Below are 27,284 nucleotides of genomic sequence, written 5' to 3'. Positions count from 1 at the left end.
CCAGATGCACTGGTCAATATACTGACACTGATAGCTGCTACAGTCACTTATTAAATAGCAAAAAATCTCGGAAAGCTTGATGTAATCCCATAGGTTATGTCCAGCTGTCTCTATATCACGAGAAATATTGAAATAAACTGATCTAAAGATTAAAATTAAAGTCAGATACAAAATTGATTATCTTTTTGATGTCTTTATTGAAGGATATAAAGATTTCTAATGCAGATTGGTAAAAGCAAATGACTTTTGAACACAAAAAAGACACATTAAGCTTGTGACTTTAAAATTAATAATTATAATAAACATCTTTATTGAACTCTACCTTCAGTTAGAATCTAAGAATGCAGAAGAAGAAAGATAGTTTATGTAATATTTCATTTATTTTAATGGCTAAATTTAGATTGGTCACCATAGATGTTGAAAGCGAGGTTCATGAGATTTCCTAACCTCATGCCCTAGTGCATATATATCAGATTTACATACTTACTGGTTCATTATATATTCACTCTATTCTGCACAGCACTTTGTCATTGTATTGTAATAAATATTGCTGAAGCAGCACTAATTTTCATTGTTTGATTTCTTTTGGAAATTAAGAAGGGGCCATGTTAATTTTTGCAAGGTATTCCTGTGAATAGATCCCAATCTACAAAGGTTCCTAATACACCAAAATATTGAGAAGAAACTCAAGTGCAAAATAGTATTTATTAAAAATAAAACATATCCTAAGAGATTTTATAATATCAAATGAACATTTCATTATGATGGACAATTTAATTTTAGTAATTGTAAAATATTAGTTTGTTTACTGCTTGGCTATATTATTGAATGGCTAACAAAAATTACTGCATGCTTGTTCTTTTTCTGTCTTAAGATGGTGTAAAAGATCCTGCAACATATTAAGCAGTGTATAATACATATGTATATATTTTTGTACATACGGCACAGGTGTGAACTTGAGAAGAATAAATATCAGAAGTTTCAGTAAATAAGAGCACTTGTACAGATGTGTAACATAAGTAGAGATAATAGTTAATTGTAACAAATGATTTTTGCTTTAAATGGATCTTGAGTGACAATTTAATAAATGTTGCTTAATGTTACAATTACTCAATGTTGTTATTTTTAACTAGGTTAAATCAAATTATAGGCTTAATTGAAGAGAACAAGAAGAATTTTTATCTTCAATTTGATTAAAGAACACATTCTGCTCCATTTTGTTGTTTATTAACCACCTCATCTTCAAACCTTCCTGCAAACCTTAGGATGAACATGTCTTCCAATGATACTGAAGTCAACTGCAAGTAACTGCTGGATAGCACTAATTATCAGAAGTCACTTTTCCTACAGTTGCAAATCTTCAGTGATGCAGTGGTTATTTTTATAACCTGTTATTACAGTTTTGCATGATTCCAAATGGAACAAAGCATAATGCGGACTCAATTCCACTTGAGGCACATGACCATGAAAACCAGGCTGCCATTCCTGTGAATTTTTGAGGAAGTGCTCCCTGTCACTGGTACCAGCTTTTGGATAAGTAATTAACCTGGGGCTCAGTCTGATCTCACTGGTGAGCACAGAAGATTCCAAAGAAAGGGAAATTATTCATGGGGCCCTGATCAATATTTATCCCTCATTCAATAATATTAAAAGTTACCACACTGCTCTCTGAGGGAGCATTACGTTTGGCTACAATGTTCTCTAATCAACAATGGTGATTATAATTAAACGGCTGTAAAGCATTTTGGGATGTCCTGAAAGGGATTTGAAAGGAACAATGTAAACTAATGAATGAATTCTGTCTGTCCTTTTTTCTTTTTCTTAAACTCATGTGATTCATTTAGCAGCTTAGATTAGTTTTTTTTAAATTCATAAAAGCACAGAGGCTTTTGATTAATAATCATTATTCTGAGAAATATTTTTCAATTGTTCCAATGGATGCTTTAATTGGATTATTTAATATTAAAAAATCAAACACTAAATAATTGTAAGCTTGTTAATGTGCTCAAAATGAGGGACATATCAGATATCTCTGACTTTTTCCAGTGTAACGCAAATAAAAATCAACTTGATCTGAAGTAAACAGGTTTTCAAGACAAGTCTAACCTATCATGAAAATTGGCTGGGCATTCTGGTCACGAGATGTGAAGCACTCTTGTGACTCCAATATGACTTCCATGTCAGGAATACATTTGACAATGCCATTTCCCAGGCAACATTTTGTAGAAGAACCTGTTTTCTGAGATAAAATGATTTAATTGAGCAGGCAACTAGGTACCGGAATCCTTCAGCACTTGCCCACAAACACTCCACCAAGATCTAGAACTCCCCCATCTCCTTCACTACTACTTGCAAACATACCCCACCCCTCAATAATGAAGCCAGCCTCTCTGATGATCCCTCCCTTGACATTGCTCTGATTGCCCTCTTCTGATAATGCTCCCAACTGCCCGCTCCCTGAAACCCCGATGTCCCTTGCTAGCTTCCAAACACCCCCAACATCTCTGGCCATCCTGATCCCTTATAACCTACCCACTAGCCAAGCTCCAAAGCTCTCCCTCCCCACTAAAAACAAACCCCAACCGCTACAGACCTGTGGTATACTTTCTGAGGCCAGACTCAGGCAAAGGGTACTGGGTTGCACATTTTGAGCACGAAAACAAGTAACACCTGTTAACTTGAAAGATGGTGGAACAACAATTCCTTTATTCACTACTTAACACTGTTCAAACACATCCTTTAGGGTGCATTTGAATTCTTATGCAATATTCCATTAGTAACAAAAGGCAAAAAAAGCTTTTTGACCCTTTAGTGGATTACTCGTTTTACACAACGTGCGTGGTGTAGTAATGGACAAGAAAATTGACCCTTTCAATAACATTCTTTACAGCCATCTTGGACACATATCAGATGTTCGAATTGACAGAATTTAGAATGACCATGATTGGATGACAAAAGGTTTAAGATTTGTTAATTGGACTTGTCAAGGAGTTAATGGTATGTTTGCTTTTAAAGTTTACTGTTATTATGGTTCAAAAGAATACAGTTATATAAAAATACACTGACGAAAGGAAAAGTTGTTGCAATTAGCTCTTGGACAACGCAACATACAAGAAGTTTCCAGTGGCAAAGATAAAAACACAATTAGCAGCTATTTGCTGACTGCATTATCAACAATGTACTGTATAAAATCTTTGATGAGGCCATAACCTGATTTAAAAAAAAATGTGCAGAAAGGAAAGCCAAAGCCAAAAACCAATGTCTTTAATTCATGTCAGAAGGAAGTGTTGGAACAAAACTTCATACTTAACAAATCCCCTCAGGATGTTGAATCCATTCACATGTAAATATTTTCTTTCAGTGGGTTACACCACCTGTACATAACATGAAGAATATTCATTTATAATTAATTATGGATGATGGAAATGTTACAAATGCAGTCAATGGTTCTAGAGTCATGGATGAGTCATGAATGCCAGAAACTCCCATAGTCCGTGATTAAACAAAAATACACCGTAAGCTTTAAATTGATTTTTACTTGATAATAAGCTGGTGAAATCCCCAGTCAAGTGGCTTGCTTTGACCTAGATGGCGTTGGTCTTTTTGAACACTGATGTAGCTCCAAGCATTCTGGGAAGTGGAAAACATTTAATCAAGTGTGGCGACTCACCGTCTAGTCGGGCGAACCGGCTTGGCAGTCGGGTCGCACGGCGTCGGAGCGACGAGGCCCAAGATGGCGGCGGGCCTCGTCTTTCCGAGCGACGGGGAGAACCCGCGCGCGGGAAAGTCCTGATGACGTAGGACTTACGTCATTGCCGGTTTTTTTGGGCGGGAGTTTTTCTCCCTTAAAGGGCCCGCACAAGGCGGGAAAATAAACCAGTTCTGTTTGGCAATCCTCCGAGTAGAGTCTTGTTTTATTCCGCGGTAGCAACCGCTACATTGGTGACCCCGACGGTCCAAACGGCTTTTGGACCCGCGAAATGGACGACAGCGCAGCAGCCAACGCAGTGGCCCTCAAGCTGCCCACATTTTGGACACTTCGGCCCAGCGTCTGGTTTGACCAGGCTGAAGCGCAATTCCACCTTTGGCAGATCACCTCCGACTCCACGAAGTACTACCATGTGGTTAGCTCTCTGGACCAGGAGACAGCCGCCCAGGTTGGAGACTTCATCCAGTCGCCTCCGGAGGAAGATAAGTACCCGGCTTTCAAAGATCTTTTGATCCGGACCTTCGGCCTCTCCCGTCGTGAGCGCGCCGCCCGCCTGCTTCATCTGGATGGCCTGGGGGACAGATCCCCATCCGCCCTAATGAATGAGATGCTGGCATTGGCCGAGGGACACAAGCCATGCCTGATGTTCAAACAGGCCTTCCTCGAACAGCTCCCCGATGACATCCACTTGTTGTTAGCTGATGCCGACTTCAGCAACCCCCGTGAGGTGGCCGCCCGGGCAGATGTCCTGTGGAGGGCCAAGCGCGAGAGCGGTTCGTCCGTCAGTCAAATCACCAGGCCGCGAGCCCAACGCCTGCCTCGCCCGGCCCCAGCAACCGAGCAGCCACGCCCCAGGAACGCAGACGACGACACGGGTGACCAGCTGTGCTTCTACCATCAGAGGTGGGGTGCGGAGGCCCGTCGATGCCGCCCACCCTGCAAATTTCAGGGAAACGCCAGGGCCAGCCGCCGCTGATGGCTACGGCGGCTGGCCGCCGACAGAGCCTCCTCTTCGTTCAGGACAAGAAATCTGGACGGCATTTCCTCGTTGATACTGGAGCGGAGGTCAGTATTTTGCCCCCGACAGGCCGCGACACTCGTGACAGGCCACCAGGTCCTCTACTCAATGCCGCCAACGGTACAACGATACGGTCTTTCGGCACCCGTACGCTTCAATTACACTTTGGCGGCAGCCGTTTTACCTGGACCTTTACCCTTGCCACCGTCGCCCGACCACTCCTAGGCGCCGATTTCCTTCGGGCCCACAACCTGTTAGTCGACCTGCGAAGGAAGCGGTTAGTCCACTCTAGCACTCTCCGGACCTATCCCCTGGGAGAAATCAGCCCACCAGCCCCGCGCCTGGACTCCATTACCCTTTCTGGCGACGATTTCGCCAAGCTCCTAGCCGAATTCCCATCGATTTTGGCACCTTCGTTTACAAATTCTCGGCCCGCACATGGGGTACGACACCACATCATTACCACAGGGCCACCCCTTCATGCCCGAGCACGACGATTACCTCCAGACAAGCTCCGCCTGGCAAAGGAAGAGTTCCATCACATGGAGGAGCTGGGGATTGTTCGCAGGTCAGACAGCCCCTGGGCCTCCACCCTGCACATGGTCCCCAAAGCCACCGGAGGGTGGAGGCCCTGCGGCAACTACCGCAGGCTGAATGACGCCACCACCCCGGACCGCTATCCCATCCCTCACATCCAGGACTTCGCAGCGAACTTACACGGGGCCCGCATCTTTTCCAAAGTGGACCTCGTTAGGGGTCCGGATGACGTCCCCAAAACTGCGATTATCACCCCATTCGGCCTGTTCGAATTCCTTCGGATGCCGTTCGGCCTTAAGAACGCCGTGCAGACCTTCCAGCGGCTGATGGACGCGGTAGGCCGAGACCTGGACTTCGTGTTCATTTACTTGGACGACATACTGATCACCAGCCGTAACCGCCAGGAACACCTTTCCCACCTCCGCCAGCTGTACTCCCGCCTCCGCGATTTCGGCCTCACGATTAACCCGTCCAAGTGCCAATTCGGACTTGACTCTATCGATTTCCTCGGCCACAAAATCACCAGCGACGGGGCAACACCCCTACCCGCCAAGGTGGATGCTATCCGCCATTTTGCCCGCCCCGACACAGTCAAAGGCCTACAGGAATTCCTTGGGATGGTCAACTTTTACCATCGTTTCATCCCTGCAGCAGCCCGTCTCATGCGCCCTCTGTTCTCGCTGCTGGCTGGTAAGGGCAAGGACATCACCTGGACTGACGAGGCTGCGGCTGCTTTCGTTAAGGCCAAAGACGCCCTGGCAGACGCCACGATGCTGGTACACCCTAGGACTGACGTCCTGACTGCCCTCACGGTAGACGCGTCCAACACCGCGGTGGGTGGGGTACTGGAACAGCTACTCGAAGGCCGCTGGCAACCCTTGGCATTTTTCAGCAAACACCTTAGACCGCCCGAACTGAAGTACAGCGCTTTTGATCGGGAACTTCTAGCGCTGTATCTGGCGGTCCGGCATTTCCGATACTTTCTAGAAGGCAGGCCTTTCACCGCTTTCACCGATCATAAGCCTCTGTCCTTTGCCTTCTCCAAAGTCTCCGATCCCTGGTCAGCTCGTCAGCAGAGACATTTATCCTACATTTCTGAGTTCACAACTGACATCCAACATGTCTCCAGAAAGGATAATGTCGTTGCTGATGCACTTTCCAGACCAATCATCCACAACCTATCCTTGGGTGTCGACTACACGGCCCTGGCTGACGCACAGCAAGCCGACGACGAACTGCCCAGCTACAGAACCGCAGTCTCGGGTCTGCAGCTCCGAGATTTCTTGGTTGGTCCAGGTCAGCGGACCCTACTTTGCGACGTTGCGACTGGTCAGCCCCGCCCTATTGTCCCTGCAGCCTGGCGGAGACGCGTTTTTGACTCGGTACATGGGTTGGCGCACCCATCCATCAGATCTACTGTCCGACTGGTCGCCAGCAAGTTTGTCTGGCATGGCCTGCGCAAACAGGTCAGTGAGTGGGCCAGGACTTGTCTGCACTGCCAGACGTCAAAAATCCAGCGACACACCAAGGTCCCACCACAGCAGTTCGAGCCTGCCCGTAGGAGGTTCGACCACATACACGTCGACCTCGTGGGCCCTCTGCCGGTTTCAAGAGGAGCCCGGTACCTCCTTACCATCGTGGACCGGTTCACGAGGTGGCCTGAGGCAACCCCCCTGACTGACATCACAACTGATTCCTGCGCCCGAGCGCTGCTCACAACTTGGGTCTCACGTTTTGGCGTTCCGGCCCACATCACTTCAGACAGAGGCACCCAATTCACTTCCAGTCTCTGGGCTGCATTAGCGAACCTGCTAGGGACGCAGCTGCACACCACCACGGCCTACCATCCTCAATCAAACGGGTTGGTGGAACGTTTTCACCGCCATCTAAAATCGGCCTTGATGGCCCGCCTGAAGGGTCCTAACTGGGTTGACGAGCTGCCTTGGGTCCTGCTCGGCATACGCACTGCCCCCAAAGAAGACCTCCGCACTTTGTCAGCTGAGCTTGTATACGGGGCGCCACTAGTTGTCCCCGGGGATTTCATACCTGCCCTTCAGGACCAAGGGGAACAACCCCCAGCAGTCCTACAAAGGCTGCGCGAGAAGCTCGGCGCCTTGGCCCCGATTCCCACCTCATGGCACGGTCAAGCCCCATCCTGCCAGCCCAAGGAACTACGGGACTGTAAGTTTGTTTTCGTTCGCAGGGGCACACCTCGGGCGCCATTGCAACGACCATATGAGGGACCGTTCCGAGTCATACGGAATAACGGACCCACTTTTATTTTGGACATTGGAGGCAAGGAACAGGTTTTCACGGCGGACCGCCTCAAACCGGCCCATTTGGATCTGCAACAGCCTGTCGAGGTTGCCACGCCACGACGCAGAGGCCGCCCCCCTAAGCGGCAGCTGGCACAGCCCACGGACCTTGGGGACTGTCTCGCCGGTTCTGGGGGGGGTTGTGTGGCGACTCACTGTCTAGTCGGGCGAACCGGCTCGGCAGTCGGGTCGTGCGGCGTCGGAGCGACGAGGCCCAAGATGGCGGCGGGCCTCGTCTTTCCGAGCGACGGGGAGAACCCGCGCGCGGGAAAGTCCTGATGACGTAGGACTTACGTCATTGCCAGTTTTTTTGGGCGGGAGTTTTTCTCCCTTAAAGGGCCCGCACAAGGCGGGAAAATAAACCAGTTCTGTTTGGCAATCCTCCGAGTAGAGTCTTGTTTTATTCCGCGGTAGCAACCGCTACACAAGTTGCATTTATGACACACAAAAGCTAAGCAATAACCATCTCCAACAAGACAATCTCACCACCACTTCTGGCCATGCTGTAACATTATGTCAGCATAAAAAAGTTAGCTGCCAACCTGACTTCATTGCTAAGTCGACTGGAACATTTTCAATGATTCATCAGCGGGCCTAAATGTATATGCCACAGTCATCACCGACTTCATAAGGACATGTGTGCTGCGTAACAGAGGATTCTCTGATCTATGGGCTGTTCCCGGGGACACACACAGAGACAGACATCAACTGCTGCTGGAAGGTCATCAACTCAGTGAAAGATGCCCTTTTGTCTGCCCGAAACTTGTTGGTCTTCCAGCACTGTAGGGGAATGCTGCCAAATGGCACATTCCAGGCTGCAGGAGTACGTGCTGAGGGATGCACGGAAGCTGGGTGCAGCCAACGCAAGGGCTTGGTGGGGAAGGACTACAGTTTAGGGTTCTTCTGCCACTGGAGAGGGAGGGGCGGCAGGATCAGGCGAGAAAGCCCCTTATATATTGTAAATATGGGATTGGGGTAGCACCCCAGGGAGCCACATGAGTGGCATCGGTGCTGTGTTTTTTATGTAAAAAGGTAACACTATATTATTGTGCAGATCAATCATTAAAGGCTTGCACTGTTTTATTATTGTATATAGTTTGTCTTTTATTATGAATAAAGTTTATTTTGGATTAAAAAAAAATGTGTGGATGAGTGTGTACCCACAAAAACATTCTGAGTCATCCCCAACCAGAAGCCCTGGATGAACCAGGAGATTTGTAATCTGCTGAGGGCTAGATCTGTGGCCTTTAGGGCTGAGAACCCAGAGTCATACAAGAAGTCTAGGTATGACATCCGGAAGGCCATTGCGAGCGCAAAGAGGCAATTTCAGACTAAACTTGAATCACAGATGGACGCTCGACAGCTGTGGCAGGGCTTGCACAAAATAACTTCCTACAAGGTGAGATTGGGTAGCATAAGTGGCAATAACCCATCACTCCCGGATGAGCTTAATGCCTTTTATGCACACTTTGATAGGGAAAACTATGGCACACCCATACGAGCCGCCATGTCTCTGGAAGACCCTCTAATTTCAGTCTCTGAGGCTGACATCTGGGCATCCATCGAGGGTGAATCCACAAAAGACCACAGATCCCGACGGTCCAGATGGCATACCTGGCTGTGTACTACAGATCTGTGCAGACCAACTGGCTGGAGTATTTAAGGACATATTCAACCTCTCGCTTCTGCAGTCTGAGATTCCCACCTGCTTCAAAAAGGCTCTATTGTACCAGTGCCCAAGACTACCAACCTGTAGCGCTTACATCAGCCGCAATGAAATGCTTTGAGAGGCTGGTTATGGCGTGAATCAACCCCTGCCTCAGAGGTGATGTGGACCTGCTCCAATTTGCCTACTGCCACAACAGGTCAACAGCAGATGCAATTTCGCTGGCTCTTCACTATGCTCTGGACCATCTGGACAACAGGAACTCATAAGTCTGGCTGCTGTTCATCGAATACAGCTCGGCGTTCAACACAATCATCCCATCCACACTCATCATCAAGCTTCAAGACCTGGGCCTCTACACCTCCCTTTGTAACTGTATACTTGACTTCCTCATCGGCAGACCTCAATCAGCGAAGACTGGTAACAACATCTCCTCCTTGCTGATCATCAACACAGGTGCACCGCAACACTGCATGCTTAGCCCCCTGCTTTACTCTCTATACACACAATTGTGTGGCTAAGTACAGCTTCAATGCCATCTTCAAATTCGCCAACAACACTACTGTTGTTGGATGAATCACAAATGTTGATGAGACAGCTTACCGGAGTGAGATAGGACACCTGGTTGAGTGGTGTCACAACAACCACCTCTTGCTCAACATCAGCAAAAACTAAAGAGCTGATTGTTGACTTCAAGAAGGGGTAGGAGGACGAAAATATGCCAGTCTATATTGGGGGACTGGTGGTGGAGAGAGCAGCTTTACAATCCTGGGCCTTAACGTATCGGATGACCTGTCCTGGGCCCGGCACATAGATGCAATCGTAAGGAAAGCAGGCCAGCATCTTTACTATCTTAGGAGGTGTGGCTTGTCACAGAACACTCTAACAAACTTCTACAGATGCACTCTTGAAATTATCCCGATTGGTTGCATCATAGTCTGAGACGGCAATTCGAATGCGTAGGAACCCAAGAAGCTGCAGAGGGTAGTGGACTCTGCCCAATATATCACAGGCATATCCCTCCCCACCATCAGTAGTATCTACAGGAGGCGCTACTTGAAGAAGGTAACATCCATCATCAAGGATTTCCACCATCTGGGCCACGCCATCTTTTTGCAGCTACCATCGGGCAGGAGGTACAGAAGTCCCACACCACCAGGTTCAAGAACAGCTTACTTCCTTTCAACCATTCGGTTCTTTAACCAACCGGCAAAACCCTAAACACTACAGTTTACCAACACTATGACCACTGTGCATGAAAGTGGACTTTTTTGTGCTGATTGTGTTCTTTCTTGTAAAAAGTGTGTTACGGACTCAGTGAAAGTCCCTTTAAGATAGAGAGTGTGTGTGTGTTTGTGTGTGTGGGGCGTGTTTACGTCAATAGAAGATAAAGGACGTAATGACGTTGTTGAAGAAGGAGAGAGAGAGAGAGAAGGGAGAGAGACACCAACCTGCTAGTTTTCTCTATCGATGGATGAGAAACAATAACTGTGTCTGCCCCTGAAATCCATGTATGGAAGTTGGAAGTAATCCGGTGGAGTTCATTTTGTTGCTGACCTGTAGAAGGAAACAGGTACTTGTGTGTGCACCACCACGATTCGGATGCTTTTCGGGGTGAGGAAGTCACTACCGAGTAAACACTGAAGTGTCGCTTGGGTTCCATCGTGGAACATTTGGATTTTGGATTTACTCTCCCTATGTTTCTCTACATCTATGTCTTATCTTCAGACAACGGTGGTTGTTGAAGAAGCCCTTGCTCATGTTTCACCTTATGGCTTGCGGAACTGAACTTTAAGAACCATTCCTGAACTTGGAGTTTGGGACTTTGTCACACACACACACGAAGAGTTTAGTTTTTGGGGTTAACGTTCAAGGTTTAACATTTTTGAATTCTAACATACTAACATTTTTACTTTGATTTTACGTATTATCATAAGTAGTGATTAATAAAATAGTTTTTAACACTGAATCATGCTCAGTGTGTTTCTTTTGTTGCTGGTTCGTGACAAGTGTATTATTTATGTTTATGTTTTCCTTGTGAATGCTGCTTATATGATGCTATGTGCCGGTGATGCTGCTGCAAGTTTTTCACTGCACCTCTGCATACATGTATATGCATATGACAATAAACTGAACTTTAACTTTTAAGTTTCACACAGGTGTCAATCTCTAACTGTTCTGGTATGACACGACATTGCAGCGTAATTCCTGCCCGGAATCAGCAATCCATAAAATAGCTGAGGAAGCCCCTACTGTCCTTGGCGGTTTGCATGCCTCTCCAAACCTTTTCGCTGCTGGCATGACACTCCGCAGCGTGCTCATCCGAGCAACAGTCCATTGGTTATTTAGAGAGCTGTGAGCGAAGTTTCACTGACCTTTTTTGCCATCGGTCCAAGTACATCCTTCGATGCAAGTATATGCGCAGAGGAGGGGGTGTGTGTGGGGGGGGGGGGAGGGAGGGGTTATTTGCTCAGATTGCAAACGCTCACTGAGAGTGGCGCACATTGATTTTGACCCCGCTCATCTTCTTATCGCAGCACAGCCACTCATCGACAACCACTGCCTACCCACCCACCCACCGCCCACCGGCCGGACTTACAGCCGTTGCTCGGTGACGCAGCTCCCCCGGCTGAAACGGCAGCGCGCTCAGCCGGCGAGGCGTGGTGACGCGACGCCCGTCACGTGAACGATTCACGCGTCTATTTAAGCAACCGTTGCGGTCACACTCGGCCCTTTGCCGATCGTGAGCGGCGTCGTGGACGGGCGGGTATGACCGGTCGGACGGGCGGGCGAGAGGGAGGGCGGGAAGGAAGAGCGCTGCCGCCGGTGGGGGTGAAGCCGACCGCGCGGGGTGAGGGGCGAGCGCCGGAGGAGTGGGGCGCCAAGGGGTGGGCAACCCAGAGTGGCATCACTCCGAGTACGAGCCGGACTAATACAGTGGATTCGGTTCCGAATCGGGCCGGGCTCGTTCAATTGAACGGGCATTGCCGACTCATGGCTCTAGCATCCACAGCTGCCGCCATTCATCTTGAATGATTGGCAGCTGCTCTCCGCGATTCCAGCCCAAGGTGCCCAAGGAACGTCAGCCTCTCCTATTAGAGGGAGGAGTTATTCTTAGGTTATCTTACGTGGCAGGATGATGTGCTACTCGCCTTTCTGGAGAACAACGACTGAGTGAAGTCTGCATGTGCAATTTCCCCTACATCTGTTTGTGGGCATTTCATTGTTTCGAAAGTGAGTTACGGGTGCATTTAAAAAAAATGTTGGGATTGATGTTGATTGTGCAGTCATTGATTTTAAGTGCTTTATCGAAAGCCCCACTAGCACCCAGCAGTAAGCCGTTGATTGGTCCGCGTGGTTGCGGCCTCCCAGCTGCTCGAGTACTAAAGATATTTGACACTGTACCAACAAGACTTGCGAGGCTCTGAATTCCTCTGAATCACATGCTGCTGTAATTCTTTATTGAAGTATTTTGAGTGATAGTCGTTTTTTCAAATATCTTGACATTTATAAACAATGCTTTGGTTGGTCACAGTTGCACACTCGAGATTTTTTTTATTTTCCATCTGGGCATTTCAATACCATGATTTGTGTAGATGCAGTTTAGAGTTGGCTATAGCTTCAGGTAGGGCTGAAACCAGGAATTCTAAGGCCTGGGTTTTCCATGAAATTTACAAATACTATTGAGCCAAATAGTTGTTTGAGGAAGGTTAAGTGCATGCGTTAAAGGGACTTGTGAAACTTTAAACAGCATAGATATCTTACTGAATTCTGATTCATGGAATATTGTCTTAGATTTGCTGTATTTTCCAGGGTATTATGGTGTGGTGATGAACAGATGATCTGGTGGTGGTGTGTTGGAAGTGTAAAGTATAGCAGTCAGTGCATTGGGGCTGACTTGAAAATTCTGTTGATGAACTGCATTGTTGTGTGGTTATTCTTGCATCAGTTTAGTTCTTTCTCGTCCATATTATAGTCATACATCATGGCAGCAGGCCATTTGGCCCAATTGATCCATGCTGACCAAGATTTCCATCTAAGCTAGTCCCATTTGCCTGAGTTTGGCCCTTATCCCTCTAAACTTTTCCTATCTATGCACTTGTCTAAGTACTCTTTAAATGTTGTTAATGTACCTGCCTCAACCACTTTCTTTGGTAGCTCGTTCCATGTACTGACCATTCTCTGGGTGATAAAGTTGCCCCTCAGGTTCCTATTAAATCTTCCCCTCTCACCTTAAACCTATGCCCTCTAGTTCTTGATTCCCCAACACTGGGGGTGGGGGGGGGGGGGGGGTGGAGGTGAGAGACTGCATTCACCTGATCGCTGTCCCTCATAATTTTATACACCTGTAGAAGATCACTTCTCGTTCTCCTATGCTCCAGTGAAAGTCCCAAACTGCTCAATCTCTGAACTCAGTCCCTTGAGTCCTGGACGGAAACACACATAAATCTCCTCTGCACTCTTTCCACCTTAGTGATGACATTCCCATAGCAGGGTGAGTAAAACTGAACACAATAGTCCATATGTGACCTCACCAACATCTTGTACAGCTGCAACATATGCCAACTTCTATAATTAGTGCCCAGACTGATGAAGGCCAGTGTGCTAAAAGCTCACTGAAGCCTTTGACTTGATCAGTTAATTGGGACATTGGAGCAACCTGTCTGCAGAAATTTATTTTCATCTTAAAATTGTGTGCAGGTGATGATGTTAACCAATGGGCCCACAACAGATCTAACCTTAATATAGACTGATGTCAAGCAAGGCTGCATCATCACTCTTAGTTTATCTAATCCTTCTCATACGGTGCTGCAGCTCATCTCCAACAAATCTCCTGGAGTGGAACTAATTTGCAGGACTAACTGGAAACACTTCAGTTTACTTTGCCTCTACTCCGGAGTCCAAGCTCCAAGTCATTGTCCCACTTTTCAATTGTTGATCATCCTCCAATAATAAAGGTCCATGATGAGACTGGAAAATGTGAACCACTGCCTTTATCTCTAAAGCAAATTCCCAGTGAAGGCAGTCATTGATGATTTTTGGTATGCACTCCCTAGTTATGGAGTATGAAAGTACACAAGTTATCTCGGAATTGTTGATTGTTCAGGTGGAGCTTGCCAGTTTTGTGGGTCCATTTTGCCCTTGTCTTTGTGATGATCTCCAAGTGGTTGTGGAAAATTATTGCAGTCCAGTTTCACTGATTGTACTGAATTCATTGTGCACACGTTTTGCTGCAGATAAGTTTTCAGGACGTGTTTAGTATATTTTTATTGGGGTAAAATTCAGTTATGTTGCATTGTTGGGATGTGGCTTGGTTTACTTCTGTAAATGTCTACTGGGTATGTTGAAGAAAATTGTGCTGCCAAGGCAACCACCTACATGTTTAAAGTATGTAAGTTTGTTGGCATTATGTTGATAGTGTAAAGGAATATGCCTTGAGGCATATGTGATTGTTTTTCGGAATACCAGGGCAACTGTCTTTACCTCTCGTCTTGGTGAAGCAGCCAGCATAATCGAAGACCCCACTCACCCGGGACATTCTCTGTTCTCTCCTCTTCCACTGGGTAGAAGATGCAGGTGCCTGAGGGCACGTACCACCAGACTTAAGGACAGCTTCTACCCCACTGTGATAAGACTATTGAACAGTTCCTTTATACAATGAGATGGACAATGATCTCACGATCTACCTTGTTGTGACCTTGCACCTTATTGCACTGACTGTTTTTACCTGTACTACATCAATGCCCTTTGTACTAACTTAATGTAACTGCACTGTGTAATGAATTGACCTGTATGATCGGTTTGTAAGACAAGCTTTTCACTGTACCTCGGTACAAGTGACAATAATAAACCAATACCAAATACCATCCAAATGGATACTTAGATGCCAATTGTTCAGCATTGTCTGTAGTAGACATCATTTTGGACAGTGTAAAGCCTTCCGTTTGAGTAGTGGGTCTTCAATCCAGACCATGATGAAAGTGAATTTTGACCCCTTCAAGCAATGATGTTAACTATTTGAAAGCTGGTGTCTTGGGCTAAAAATCAAAACTGCAGATACTGGAAATCTATAACTGGAAATACTCAGCAGGTTAGGTTTCAACTGTGGGAAGAAAGTGTCAATTTCAGGTTGGAGACCCTTTGTCAGAACTGAAAAGGAGGCAAAAGCTTGTGGAGTTGCAAGGAGGATGGGGGAGGGGATGTCTTTAGGATAAGACTGGGGTGACATTGTGGATAAGCTGTAAACAAGTTTATCTGGTCAGTGAGTGAATGGGAGCAGTTGGAAGGTGAGAACACAAAATCTAGACACAAATGTGGGCTTTGTGAAATGTAGAGCAGGGGGGGAAGCCCAGCAGGTCAAGCTGGACATGTCTTTCATTTCCAGAGAGAACAAAAAGTCCTGATGCAGGGTTTCAACCTGAAATAACTAATTCATTTTCTCCCACAGATGCTGCTTGAGCTGCAGAGTTCCTCCAGCAGATTGTTGCTTGGAAAAAAGGAATCTTTGTCACTCTGGCACCTTCCAAACCCATGGCCTTGCCATCAAGAAAGACAAAGATTTTGGGTGCATGGAAACATCACTGACAGATTCCCTTCCAAGTAGTACACCTTCCTGACTTGAAATTGTATTGCTTTGTAGCTGTGCCTAAATCTTGGAACTCCCTCAATTGCTCTGTGGAAGTACCTTCACCAGAAGGAATAGTGGTTTGAGAAGGGAGCTTGACCCCACCTTCAAGGGCACTTGGGGATGGTCAATAAATAACCTTTCTAGCAATGCCCAGGTGCTGAAAAATGTATAAATTAAGAGAAAAAAGAACAAGCTGTTGTGAGTGCAGTGGGCATCAACAGTTTTAAAATTTTTAAATTTAAATTTTATTTACAGCGTGGTAACAGGCCCTTCCAGCCCAACAAGTCCGCACCGCCCATTTTTTTAAACCCAAATTAACCTATCCGTGCGTCTTTGCGATGTGGGAGGAAACCCATGCAGACGTGGGAGAACGTACAAACTCCTTACAGACCGACGGGAATCGAACCCTGATTGCTGGCGCTGTAATAGCGTTGCGCTAACTGCTACGCTACCATGCCGCCACCCCGTTTTGGGACTGGACATCTGCCACTGTTGCTGTGCCATGGTCTTGAGACCCAGTGTGGAGGTATAAATGCACATGGGAATTAACTGAAAAGTCTGAATTTTGGTTGAGACATACTTTTTTTTTGTACTAATGAGGCTAGTACAGTGTTAAGGTAGATGTACACTGCCTTAATTTTAATAGAAATGGGCATTTGCACTTGCTCCTCAATTCTCCCATTCCGTTACAGATGTTGCATGTACACAAGTTTGGGAGCCATCAGATTAGACAAACATTTGCTTCAAGCTTTCACTGATGCAAAGTGTTTATCTATGTAGTCCCTCACTAAGTTAACTGGAGAGGTAATAGTATCCAAGAATAATGCAGCAAATGTAATTCTGGTATATTTCAAAAGGCCCATTTATGTGGAAAATGAACAAGATTGGGGAATGAGGTCAATTAGCAGAATGGATAGCCAGCTGAATACAGATGAAACTATAGTTAAATGTTGCCAGGTGTCAAGTGTTGCCTTGCAAGGATTAGTGCTGGGAACACTGTTCACAATTAAAATTTGATTTTTGATTTAAAATAAGAAATATTGATCTCTAAATTGGCTGATAAAACTGAATTTGAGGGCAGAAAGTGATTAGACAGAGACTAGTTAATTTAATGCTGTTGAACTTGCAGGAAATTGAAGGGATTAATAAATGGAGAATGTTAATAGTTGGCAAATGAAATTCAGCAGATAAGTTTGAGGTTTTGAATTTTGTTAAAATTATTGTGGCTTAAAAGATATAAATGGACAGAGCAATGGAATCTGGGAGTAGAAATGTACTACTGCTGTTATACTTTTTACTGCTGGTGTGAAAAGTAAACTGCTTAATATACTGATTTGAAAAATGGGGAGTTTGTGCTAAACCTGTATTGAGCTACTGCTGGATTAAACAAATTAGTGTGGAGTTCTCATTTTCATATTAAATAAAGCCTCTAAAGACTGTACAAAGTTTTTATAAAGATAATTTCATTTGTTCAGAAAAGGATAAACTGGCTGGGTCGGCCTTGTGAAGTGATATGGTGATTTGCAGCTAATATATCTTCAAAAAAGGAAAACACAGGAATAAAGTGCTTAAAATTTAATAACTTTTTTGTTATGCAGAAAAATTTTAAAAATGTTGTCCCGAATCTCGCGTTGCTTAAATTCCAATGCATCAGTTTTGAAGCAAAGAATCAAGGTGGTGACTTATTCTGGTGCCACGGAAACGTCATTAAAAGCTGAGAAGTTGCTCACTTCTGAAGAGATTTTTGCTCGTGAAGAAAAGTATGGTGCTCATAATTACCAGCCCCTCCCTGTTGCTTTGGCCAGAGGAGAAGGTAAGCAATTTTAAATACTAGATCACAAACTAAATAGCTGATTATATATCAATGCAGAAATTGTTGAATAAATCCTAGTGCTTTTGAGTTATACAATTAGTACTTTAAATTGATGGTTGAAATGGATGCAATCACAAGAAAGTGCTGGATTGTAATGGCATTTTAATTTGATTGTTTGCTACAAGATCTCATTGGATGAGATTTTATTCAATCATGTACCCAGAAATATCATGACATTCCTCCTACCTTGCAGCATGCAGTTAGAACTTACAAACTTTGGTTTTTGTCTTCTCTATTCCTGTGCAGGTTTATTCAATGTGTTTATTGGTGTGTGCCAATCACTTCCTAAGGCTGTTGTGAAACTTTCTTGTGTGGCGACTCACCGTCTAGTCGGGCGAACCGGCTCGGCAGTCGGGTCGCGCGGCGTCGGAGCGACGAGGCCCAAGATGGCGGCGGGCCTCGTCTTTCCGAGCGACGGGGAGAACCCGCGCGCGGGAAAGTCCTGATGACGTAGGACTTACGTCATTGCAGGTTTTTTGGGCGGGAGTTTTTCTCCCTTAAAGGGCCCGCACAAGGCGGGAAAATAAACCAGTTCTGTTTGGCAATCCTCCGAGTAGAGTCTTGTTTTATTCCGCGGTAGCAACCGCTACACTTGTTTTATATTTCAAGATTGTCACCTCTCTCAAAACTTTGCAAATTTAATTTCTAGTACTTCTCCATTTTGTGCACAGCCATAGGATCACTTGCCGGATTTTCATCTTCAAAACTAGAGATTGATTTGGTAGTCTTTCCTAAAATAGAAAGTGAACATTGTATGATATCACCTTGTAGTTTCCCCTGAACATGGAACAAGCTACTTGGCAACATCCAGTTCAGTATTTTATTGGTTTAGACTTGCTGAGCATAATCTTCAATGCCTCTAGATTTCTTGATTTCTTTCCAGCTATTTTAACATTTGTGGAGAATGTAACTTAATTTCCTTTTCATATTTACTGTATGCACACTTTCTGGCTGCTTGTTTTCAGGGGCTCCTTTTGAAACTTTCATGCTTTCTCTTTTGGTTTTTTGCTGGTATTATCTGCAAGTTCATCCAGTTCATATTGATATGCTAGTAGGCTTAAGTGATTCATCTTGTTATAGAATGATACAGCAGAGGAACAGTCAGTCTTTTAGGCTGTTAAGCTTGTGCTGCTGAATTGAATTTCCTTGTTAACAGTAAAATGGTGGTCTTCAAAACAAATTGTCAATATTTAACAATTAATAGCTTTGATTTTTTTCAGGAATTTATGTATGGGACGTGGAAGGCAGGAGGTACTTTGACTTCCTGAGTGCCTACAGTGCCGTGAATCAAGGCCACTGTCATCCAAAGATTATTGCAGCACTTAAATCTCAAGCTGATAAATTGACTCTCACTTCTCGAGCTTTCTATAACATTGTACTAGGAGAATATGAAGAATATGCTACAAAGCTGTTCAACTACAAAAAGTTGCTACCAATGAATACTGGTTAGTGTTTAATAAATAGCTTTTTAAAAAAATAATACGTGGATTTCTCCAAGTTTAAGTTTCACTTTCTTAGTGTTGTTTTCATTTTGACAGACAATGGCATTAAAAAGTTCCACAAAGCAGATACTTCTGCTCAGCAACATCCAGTAAAGAATTGAGAACAAATGTCTTGGTTCAAGTTCTTCAATTTTATGATTCATCTGTTCATGCTGCAGTGCAGGTCATCTTGGATTTCAATCAGTCATACTCCAGTGTGGAGATTATTTTTATAATAAAGTAACTCATTTAAATACCTTGCAAATATTGAGGCTTGTAATTCACTGATTATTCTGTTCCATTGCTTGATCTGTAGCAAACTCCTTTATTGCATGGTCCAAAAAGAAAATTTGGATTTTGGAAATCAGCTAATCTTTGTGCTTATGAAATTCTGATTGTTTTTAAGAGTACAACAGAGAGAAGTGTTGTAAACTTGGAACTCTGGAGTGTCCCAAATTTGCATACCTTCACTCTTTAGTCTGGTTAATGGCATGAATTTAGTCAGCTGTTTAATTTAGCTGCCAGGAATTATGTTGAAGACCTTTGATTCAGTCTGTTGTCTTGCTGCTGCTCTTTGCAGTAATTTGACCTGCATTGACACTTCATTGCAAGGTGCGCAATACTATGTATGGTATTTCTCAAATATACACTTCCTAACTGGAACATATTTCAAGTCAGACATGAAAACATTTTAGAATTGTTTTGAAATGCAAGTGAATTGTCTCCTAGACACTCATTGTTCATTAATTTGGTTATTTCTTGGATTGTTCAAATTCATTATTACATTTGACTGTAGTTTACCTATTCTTTATGGGCTTAAAATGAGAAATATTTAAACAATGCACTTGGGCTATCTGGATTGTCCCTAATCAATTTTCCTTGGTTATCACCACTTGAAGGTTCATGACCTGCCAATATTGAACCATGAATTTTGTTTGCTGATTCATACCAACTGGCCCAAGTTCATTGTGTATATTGGATTTGTGTATTTTGTTACTTTATTGAACTCTTCATTGTCTTAAATTTTTAGATTAAGATACAGAATTTTATTCTTTAATGCCTGCATTTATGAATGTATGAAAATGATGGCCAGTGGAGCTAATAATCTAAGCCTGCCATACACTCGTGAATGGTGGAGCAGAGGGGACATGCATGCAAACTTCTGGGAGTGATGTGGGGAAGCTAGAAACCTTCCAACAATCTCCTCTGACCATGCAAACTTTAACTGTAAATTTACTTACCTTGGGTGGTGGGAGAGAGGGAGAAAGTGCTCTTTCCCCATATAAGAATCAATCAGTTGCTAAGAATTGCAGAGATTTAACACCCATTATGGAAGTTGACAAGTTTTCAATCTTTTTCTAAATCTTGCACTTTGGTTTCTGTTTACCACTGTAGTATAATTTGTGCTTAAATTTAATTTAAATGTTTAAATTTAAATGTTTTTGGTAATTGTTTTTAAAGTTTGATTTATTCTGAGAACTAAACTTAAAATTTCACTTCAGGTGTAGAAGGAGGAGAAACTGCCTGCAAGTTGGCCCGCAAATGGGCATATGAAGTTAAAGGAATTCCTAAATACAAAGCAAAAATCCTCTTTGCAGGTAAGATTTTAAATGAAATTCTATGTAATGTACATTAATTTAGAGGGAAGTGATTATTTAATCTTTATTTGGATCTCCAGGGTCAGCACCAAATTGTAGGGGCTGTGTAAATTTAATACTTGGTTTCTAGAAACAAAACCCCAGTTCTCAATTAGCATAATGATACAAATGTTTTCATTATTTTATTCACATTGTTTTGATTCCAATCATATCCAGGAAGAAGAAAAATCTTAACTTTATTTTCCCTTTTCAGCTGGTAATTTTTGGGGTAGGACTGTGTCTGCCATTTCCAGTTCAACAGACCCCAGTTGTTATGAAGGATTTGGTCCGTTTATACCTGGGTTTGAAATTATTCCGTACAATGATCTGCCAGCAATAGAGGTATTGGAAATTATGATTGAATTTGTTTTGATTCAGTTAATATTTTGCTCTAGTGGTTTAAAATTACTGTTAGATAATTCCAGCTCTTTTTGCTTAGCGTGCATTCCAGGACCCTCATATGGCAGCTTTTATGGTGGAACCGATCCAGGGAGAAGCTGGAGTAATTGTTCCAGACCAAGGCTATCTTCAAGGAGTGAGAGAATTGTGCACAAAGTATAATGTGAGTTATAAGTTGTTGTATTTTAGTTTTAGGTTTACTAAGTTTGAACAGGAAGCACTTTTAATTTGATTGTGATTGAATAGGTCCTATTAATTGCGGATGAAGTGCAAACTGGGCTGGCTAGGACTGGTCGCAGACTGGCATGTGATCACGAAGATGTCAGACCAGATATTGTTGTTCTTGGAAAAGCACTCTCTGGAGGAGTGTATCCTGTGAGTAATGTCTTTCATGGCTTCCAGGTATATAACCAGTGGAATATTGAACAGAGTTTAAGACAACGCTCGTACACCTAGTGATTATAAATTATCCATTGGAAATTGAGAAATTTCTGAGTTCCTTAAATTCAAGTGACTTTGAGGGGGCAGCATGGTAATTTGACCATTTTTTTTTGAATGGGCGACTAAGTGGAATATCTAAGGTTTAACTTTTATGCAGGTCTGAGTTCCATAAAGCATTTAATGGTCTTTCAAAAGACTAATCTAAAGCTAAAGTTCATGGAATTAAAGGCAATTAATGACAAGAATGGGAAGTTGGCTGGTTGGTATGAAACACAGTGAGGCAATAATCATTTACTGAAATTACCAGGATTTAGGCTTGATAAGAATCTAAGCTACAAACCATTCACTATAAATTTTGGTAGCTGAAAGTTTGTATTGATTTTGATCATGTTTCTAATGTAAGTTTGTTTTAAGGAAAATGTAGCTGACCAATTTCAAACTTCCTTTGCAGGTTTCAGCTGTTTTATGTAATGATGAAATTATGTTGACCATTAAACCAGGTCAGCATGGGTCTACGTATGGTGGCAATCCATTGGCATGTCGTGTTGCTATTGCTGCCCTAGAGGTATGTCCAAGAATTGGAGAGTGGGGTAAGTGGTTACAACGAGTTTTTTAAAAAAAAGTCCAATTAATGCAATAAATTCCACTTGCCTTATTTGATCCCTGTGATTTGCTGTACTGACTAAGTAGTTCAAGTGAATATGGATTTAAAACAAAATCTACTACACTGAAAATTTACCAGTCTATTAAATGGCCAATTGGCCCACTGTACCTGATGGTCCAAAAAAGCTAATCCAGTACTTGATTCCTAGTTCAGCTGGTCACAGCTCTTGACATCCAAATTGCTTTTAAATATGGTGAAGGATTGTGCTTCCAATGCTCTTTTGGCCACAAAATAAACCATCTAATTATTTGAAATCTATACTGCCTTGTTTTCGAACATCTTTCCTGAAAGGTTGGATGGTGGGTTATTGGAGTTTTACTGTATTTGATTGAAAGGATGGAATCTTAACTGCTTTGGCTAGTTAGACAATTTTCATTAAGCTTAGTAGAATTAAGAGTAAAGAATGAACCAGGCTAAACTTGTTAACTTTATTTTTCTTTTGCTGTATTTTTGACTGAAATGCAAGGTCCTTGAAGAAGAAAATTTGGCAGAAAATGCTGAGGAAATGGGAAAGCTTCTGCGAAGTGAGCTGATGAAACTGCCATCAGATGTTGTGACTGCTGTCCGAGGAAAAGGATTATTGAATGCCATTGTTGTTAGAAATACAGAAGGTACAAAATGTCTGCTTAACTGCCTTGTTCTATTACTGTTGAAAAGACTGCCAAATAACACAGGAAATAAGGGAGACTACTTGAGTTTTGTTGGTGCCATAACAATACATTAGGTGATAAATGGGACTAGAGCAGATGTCAAGTTTGAACACAACTCGAGATGGCTAACTCAGTTTAATGCTTTCTATGAACACTGTCTTCTGTGAACAAGATATTGATTCATTACATTGGTCTTGTGGGGGAAAATTTCTTTAACTCTGCATGGTGTTGCTTAAAAGCTACGTTAGTCATTAATCTGCAGCTGATCTCTAGGTCCTCCAGATCCTCATGTGATCTAGTGACCAGTCTAACCTTTTGCCTTTGTTTCACAATACACTGGGTCCTTATCTGCAAGGATTAGGGCCATGAACTTCCAGTAAACAAAAAACACAGATCCCATTACGGCTTTGTCCTTAATATGCAAAACACCCCCTCCTCTTCTCCCCCCCCCCCCCCCCCCCCCCACACACACACACACACACACACACACACACACACACACACACACTCTCTCTCTCTCTCACTCTATATTGTGCATTAATTGACATACCTGAAATGAAAAAAACATTAGCTAAGTAATCTGCAAACAATCTGAAAGCCATTATATTTGAAATCTCCCAGCTTGTTGACCTTGCCATCAGGTATAGTGTAATATCATATTTCAAGTTGCTGCCCATTCTTTTAACCCTGTTGTAGAATCTCCATTCACACACAGTAGGAAGATATAAACTAGTAGAAATTGTTGGCACCCAAATCTCCAAAGGTTCCCTGGACAACAAAATTACTTTGGTTCAAAAGAATGAGGGAAACCCTTTGGTTGACTTTGTTTTCAATCAAAGTAATATCAGACTTACCATCAAATTAGAGATCCTCAGTGGAATGATCCTTGTGTCCCTCTTCATGGTTCTAAATGGACCTTTATTGATGGCACATTAAACTCTTCAAGGGGTTTCAAATGCATGCCTGTTCAATGATTTTACTGCTAGGCAGGTGTAAACCCAAAATTATTGGAGGTGTCATGGCTACAAGTGAGAAGGGACTGGACCAGAGCAAGAAGGATAGTAGGAAGAAATGGGGAGCTGAGAAAGGGTAGAAGAAAGTGCATACATGTTTCAAAGGTAACCTAGTCTTCAGTAGGCTGGATACCAGCCAAGAGGATCTAGTGTCATTAGCTTGGGACAGGAACTGCTGGCAGCCCTTGACAATGTTAACATGCATCAAGTTGAAGGTAAATCAATGGAATTGTCTCCAGGCTGCATGTGAGGGGTGCTGCTGAGTTGTAGCATCAAAAGTTAAACCACAGTGTACTGCCTGTTGAAGTTTAGGCCACTAGTCCTGAGCAGTCACAGATATACAAAAGTACAAACGATAGCAATGGACCATCACAAAGAAGCAGATATTATATCTGGGAAGTGAATAAACATGAATGAAAAGTGCCACTTTTGCTGAGGAAGTTGGCATGTATTTGTACCACATGGTATAAAGAACAGATGTTACCATTCTTCCTTACGAAGATTGCATAACTGCTGCAGAATAATTTGGGTTTCTAAGTGATTTTTTAAATTCATCCATTGACAGGCAATTTGGGTTAAAGTAAACACTGCTGATTTTTACCAACATTTAGAACTGAGAGAAAGTGGTCTTGGGTTTTAAATAGAGAATTTTAAAATCCAGATGTTGCTGAACTTGAAAGGGAATAGTAAATAGGACTTGCTGTGTTTGGGTGAGCTCAGATTTTCTCAGAGGGTGAGACATTTGGGTGTAATAAAAATATATTGGCCCTTCTCTAATCCTGGAATGGCTCCTTAGAAGCATCAGTAGTTGTAACTTTTGAATGGTGTAACTTTATAGTAAAACCACCATGAAGGCCTGTCTGCATGCCAAACCTCAAAGGCAAAATTGCAGTACTGATTGTCAGATGTATGAGGACCTGTTCAGTCAGTTTTGTTTAAGAATAGATTGGGAGTAGAAATTGGATTTAGTCCTGTTAATGGGCAGAGTATGCCAGGGCAATTTTCCACTTTAAGTGCTAGTAGCTATATTGGAACAATGTGGCATTGTGTGATCCTGGGCTATATGCAGCAATGCAACCCTGGTTATTGTCAAATTGGCCTTTTCATGGCATTGATTTAATTAAATTGGCTGAAAAATTGCTTCTGTGATTCTGACTTGGAAGTGGCTGAGCTGGCACTTTTTACCCCTTAACATCCAAGAAAAATTCTGGTTCTATCTGAGTGGGAATTTGGTGTGATCTACTTGGCTGTCTTCCTTGTATAGCACCAATGATTTCGTGTAAAATATCACCTGACTATAAAGTGCTTTGGGAAATCCTGGAGTTGAGAAAGGTGCTGTATCAGTGCAAGTTTTTTTTTGTCTTGGTGCCATGGTTTGATTTTACTGCTTGCATTATTACTTTGACCAAGATTGGTTTTCATGCTTATAGGTACCTGAAATGTAGTTAGTAGGAAGTGAGTGATAGTTATACAGCATGAAAATGAGCCCTTTGTCCCAACTCATCCATGCCAACCAAGTTGCCTCCCTGAGCTAGTCCCATTTGCCTTTGTTTAGCTCATATCCCTCTAAACCTTTCCTATCCATGTACCTGTCCAAATGTCTTGGAGTTATGGAGTTAAATATAAAGCTAAATTATCAAATATAAACAGATCTTTTCGGACAAGAGCAATAAAAAGATCTTAATTGAACCTTTTTGTACCTTGTTTCAGCTTTTAATGCTATGGATGTTTGCCTTCGCCTACGTGATAATGGTCTGCTAGCTAAACCAACCCATGGGGACATCATTAGACTGGCACCACCCCTTGTGATCAAAGAGGATGAAATACGAGAATGTGTGGATATCATTCAGAAGACTGTTTTGTCTTTTTGAAGAGGATTGAACCTTTTAATATAATGTATCGTTTCTTTTCAACAAGATGGTATTTCTTGCTCATTGTACCAGGGGTTTATTTGAAGCTGCAGATATTTATTGATCTTTCTCAAATAATCATGCTTAAGAAATCTAATTTAAATGAAATAATAGTGGTGATTTCTTTTGAATTACAAACAATTTAAATTCTCAGTGAAATTGAAGTCAACTTACTGTCTTTAAATTAGCAGTTCAAAGATTCTATACATCTGCCACTATTGAAATTCTTTTGCCTTGACCAGATTATTGGATGTTGTAAATTTAGTCTACATACACTTCTCTGAAGTAAAATATTTCTCATGGCAAAATGCAACTTAAATCATCCCATTGATAATTTTATGCTTTGTCCATAGTTTCAAAGCACAGTGGTGGAAGTGAAATACTTTGCTAACACTTAGGCTTTTCACTTCTGTGCTACTAATCTGTAACTTATAAACAATCAAATGAATAACAGCATGTTTATAGCATTGTTGATGTAAGAAAGTCTATTTGCTTGTAGGAGGGTTATTATACAAAACAATTATATTTTGAGGACATGGTTTCAACATGAAAATGGTTAATTTTTGACTGAATGCAGAAACAGAATCTTCAGTCTTCAATCTAATCAAACAATTCTTGGTCAGAAAATGGTGGGTTAGATGAAGTATGACTTGATCTACTCACATTTGCCATGTAAGCTATAGTCTGAATGCAATGAAGCTGTCTACACTTTGATCCTAGATATGACACAAGTGTACTTGGCTAATATCCGTGCAGCTGATCTGTTGTATTATGTGGGGAGGAAAGTTATTGGCAAACGTTGAAGCATTACTAAATTCTAGAAATACTGTTACATTGGACCTCAAAGTTGGCAAATGTTGGTGAATGTTTCGTGGATGCAATAAGGAATGCTGCTCAATTTTAAATATTGACTGGAGAAATCAACTTGCTACCTTGCTGCACACTCCTTGTTGGTAATCAGCAAATTTATAGGATGCTTCTGAGAATGTTACATTATTCCTTACAGTAAATGCAATTATGTTGCCCTGGTTTCTTCTGTTTAGTAGAAAAAAGCCTTGGATGCTATTGTAATTATAAACCAGTGATTTTGCTCAACTGTACAAGAACAGGATGCATATTCTTGCAGGCTAATCATTATGTAATCCTTGGTTTAATAAAGCTTTAAGTTGGGGTACTTTTTTTTAGAGCAACATTTAATTGTTGATCAGTCAAACTCTTCCATGTAAAACTGTCATGGTTAATATCTTGATAGCAGGTAAGAAAATCTCAGTCTTGTAAATTTCCTGGTTTAACTTTAAGTAAATTGTAAATGCTTATAGGATTAAATCTGATTTGAAATTTGA

At 42.7% G+C, this 27,284-nt stretch overlaps 2 protein-coding genes across 4 annotated transcripts in view; both read left to right on the top strand.

Moving 5' to 3' along the window:
• The window catches only part of nkx1.2la (NK1 transcription factor related 2-like,a), a 22,110-nt gene extending 10,179 nt beyond the window's left edge, over positions 1-11,931 (top strand). The window contains exon 3 of the mRNA XM_052027740.1: positions 11,783-11,931. Within this exon, the coding sequence (XP_051883700.1) occupies positions 11,783-11,931 (149 nt within the window). The remainder of the gene's footprint in view (positions 1-11,782) is intronic.
• Positions 11,857-27,284, top strand: oat (ornithine aminotransferase). Of its 3 annotated transcripts, XM_052026987.1 has the most exons (11): positions 11,971-12,012; positions 16,129-16,399; positions 17,472-17,686; positions 18,967-19,191; positions 20,730-20,825; positions 21,079-21,206; positions 21,304-21,426; positions 21,510-21,638; positions 22,156-22,269; positions 22,835-22,979; positions 25,742-27,284. In XM_052026987.1, exons 3-11 carry the CDS (start codon positions 17,485-17,487, stop codon positions 25,900-25,902), a joined length of 1,323 nt encoding a protein of 440 aa, XP_051882947.1. In that variant the 5' UTR covers positions 11,971-12,012; positions 16,129-16,399; positions 17,472-17,484; the 3' UTR covers positions 25,903-27,284. The 3 variants fall into 3 exon arrangements, with proteins under 3 accessions (XP_051882945.1, XP_051882947.1, XP_051882946.1); XM_052026985.1 differs by lacking the exon at positions 16,129-16,399 and having other exon boundaries at positions 11,857-12,012; XM_052026986.1 differs by lacking the exons at positions 11,971-12,012; positions 16,129-16,399 and adding an exon at positions 12,111-12,479.

This window comes from Pristis pectinata, chromosome 12, assembly GCF_009764475.1.
Source record: "Pristis pectinata isolate sPriPec2 chromosome 12, sPriPec2.1.pri, whole genome shotgun sequence".
Taxonomy (NCBI): domain Eukaryota; kingdom Metazoa; phylum Chordata; class Chondrichthyes; order Rhinopristiformes; family Pristidae; genus Pristis; species Pristis pectinata.
The sequence above is the reverse complement of the archived record's forward strand: the minus strand, read 5'-3'. Positions and strand labels throughout refer to the sequence as shown.

Bases quoted from the DNA above. Each gene is read 5' to 3' on its own strand.
- oat (XM_052026985.1), top strand. From the start codon at position 17,485: ATGTTGTCCCGAATCTCGCGTTGCTTAAATTCCAATGCATCAGTTTTG. The intron at 21,207-21,303 runs GTATTGGAAATT...CTTTTTGCTTAG, and splicing joins ATGATCTGCCAGCAATAGAG to CGTGCATTCCAGGACCCTCA. The intron at 21,427-21,509 runs GTGAGTTATAAG...GTGATTGAATAG, and splicing joins AATTGTGCACAAAGTATAAT to GTCCTATTAATTGCGGATGA.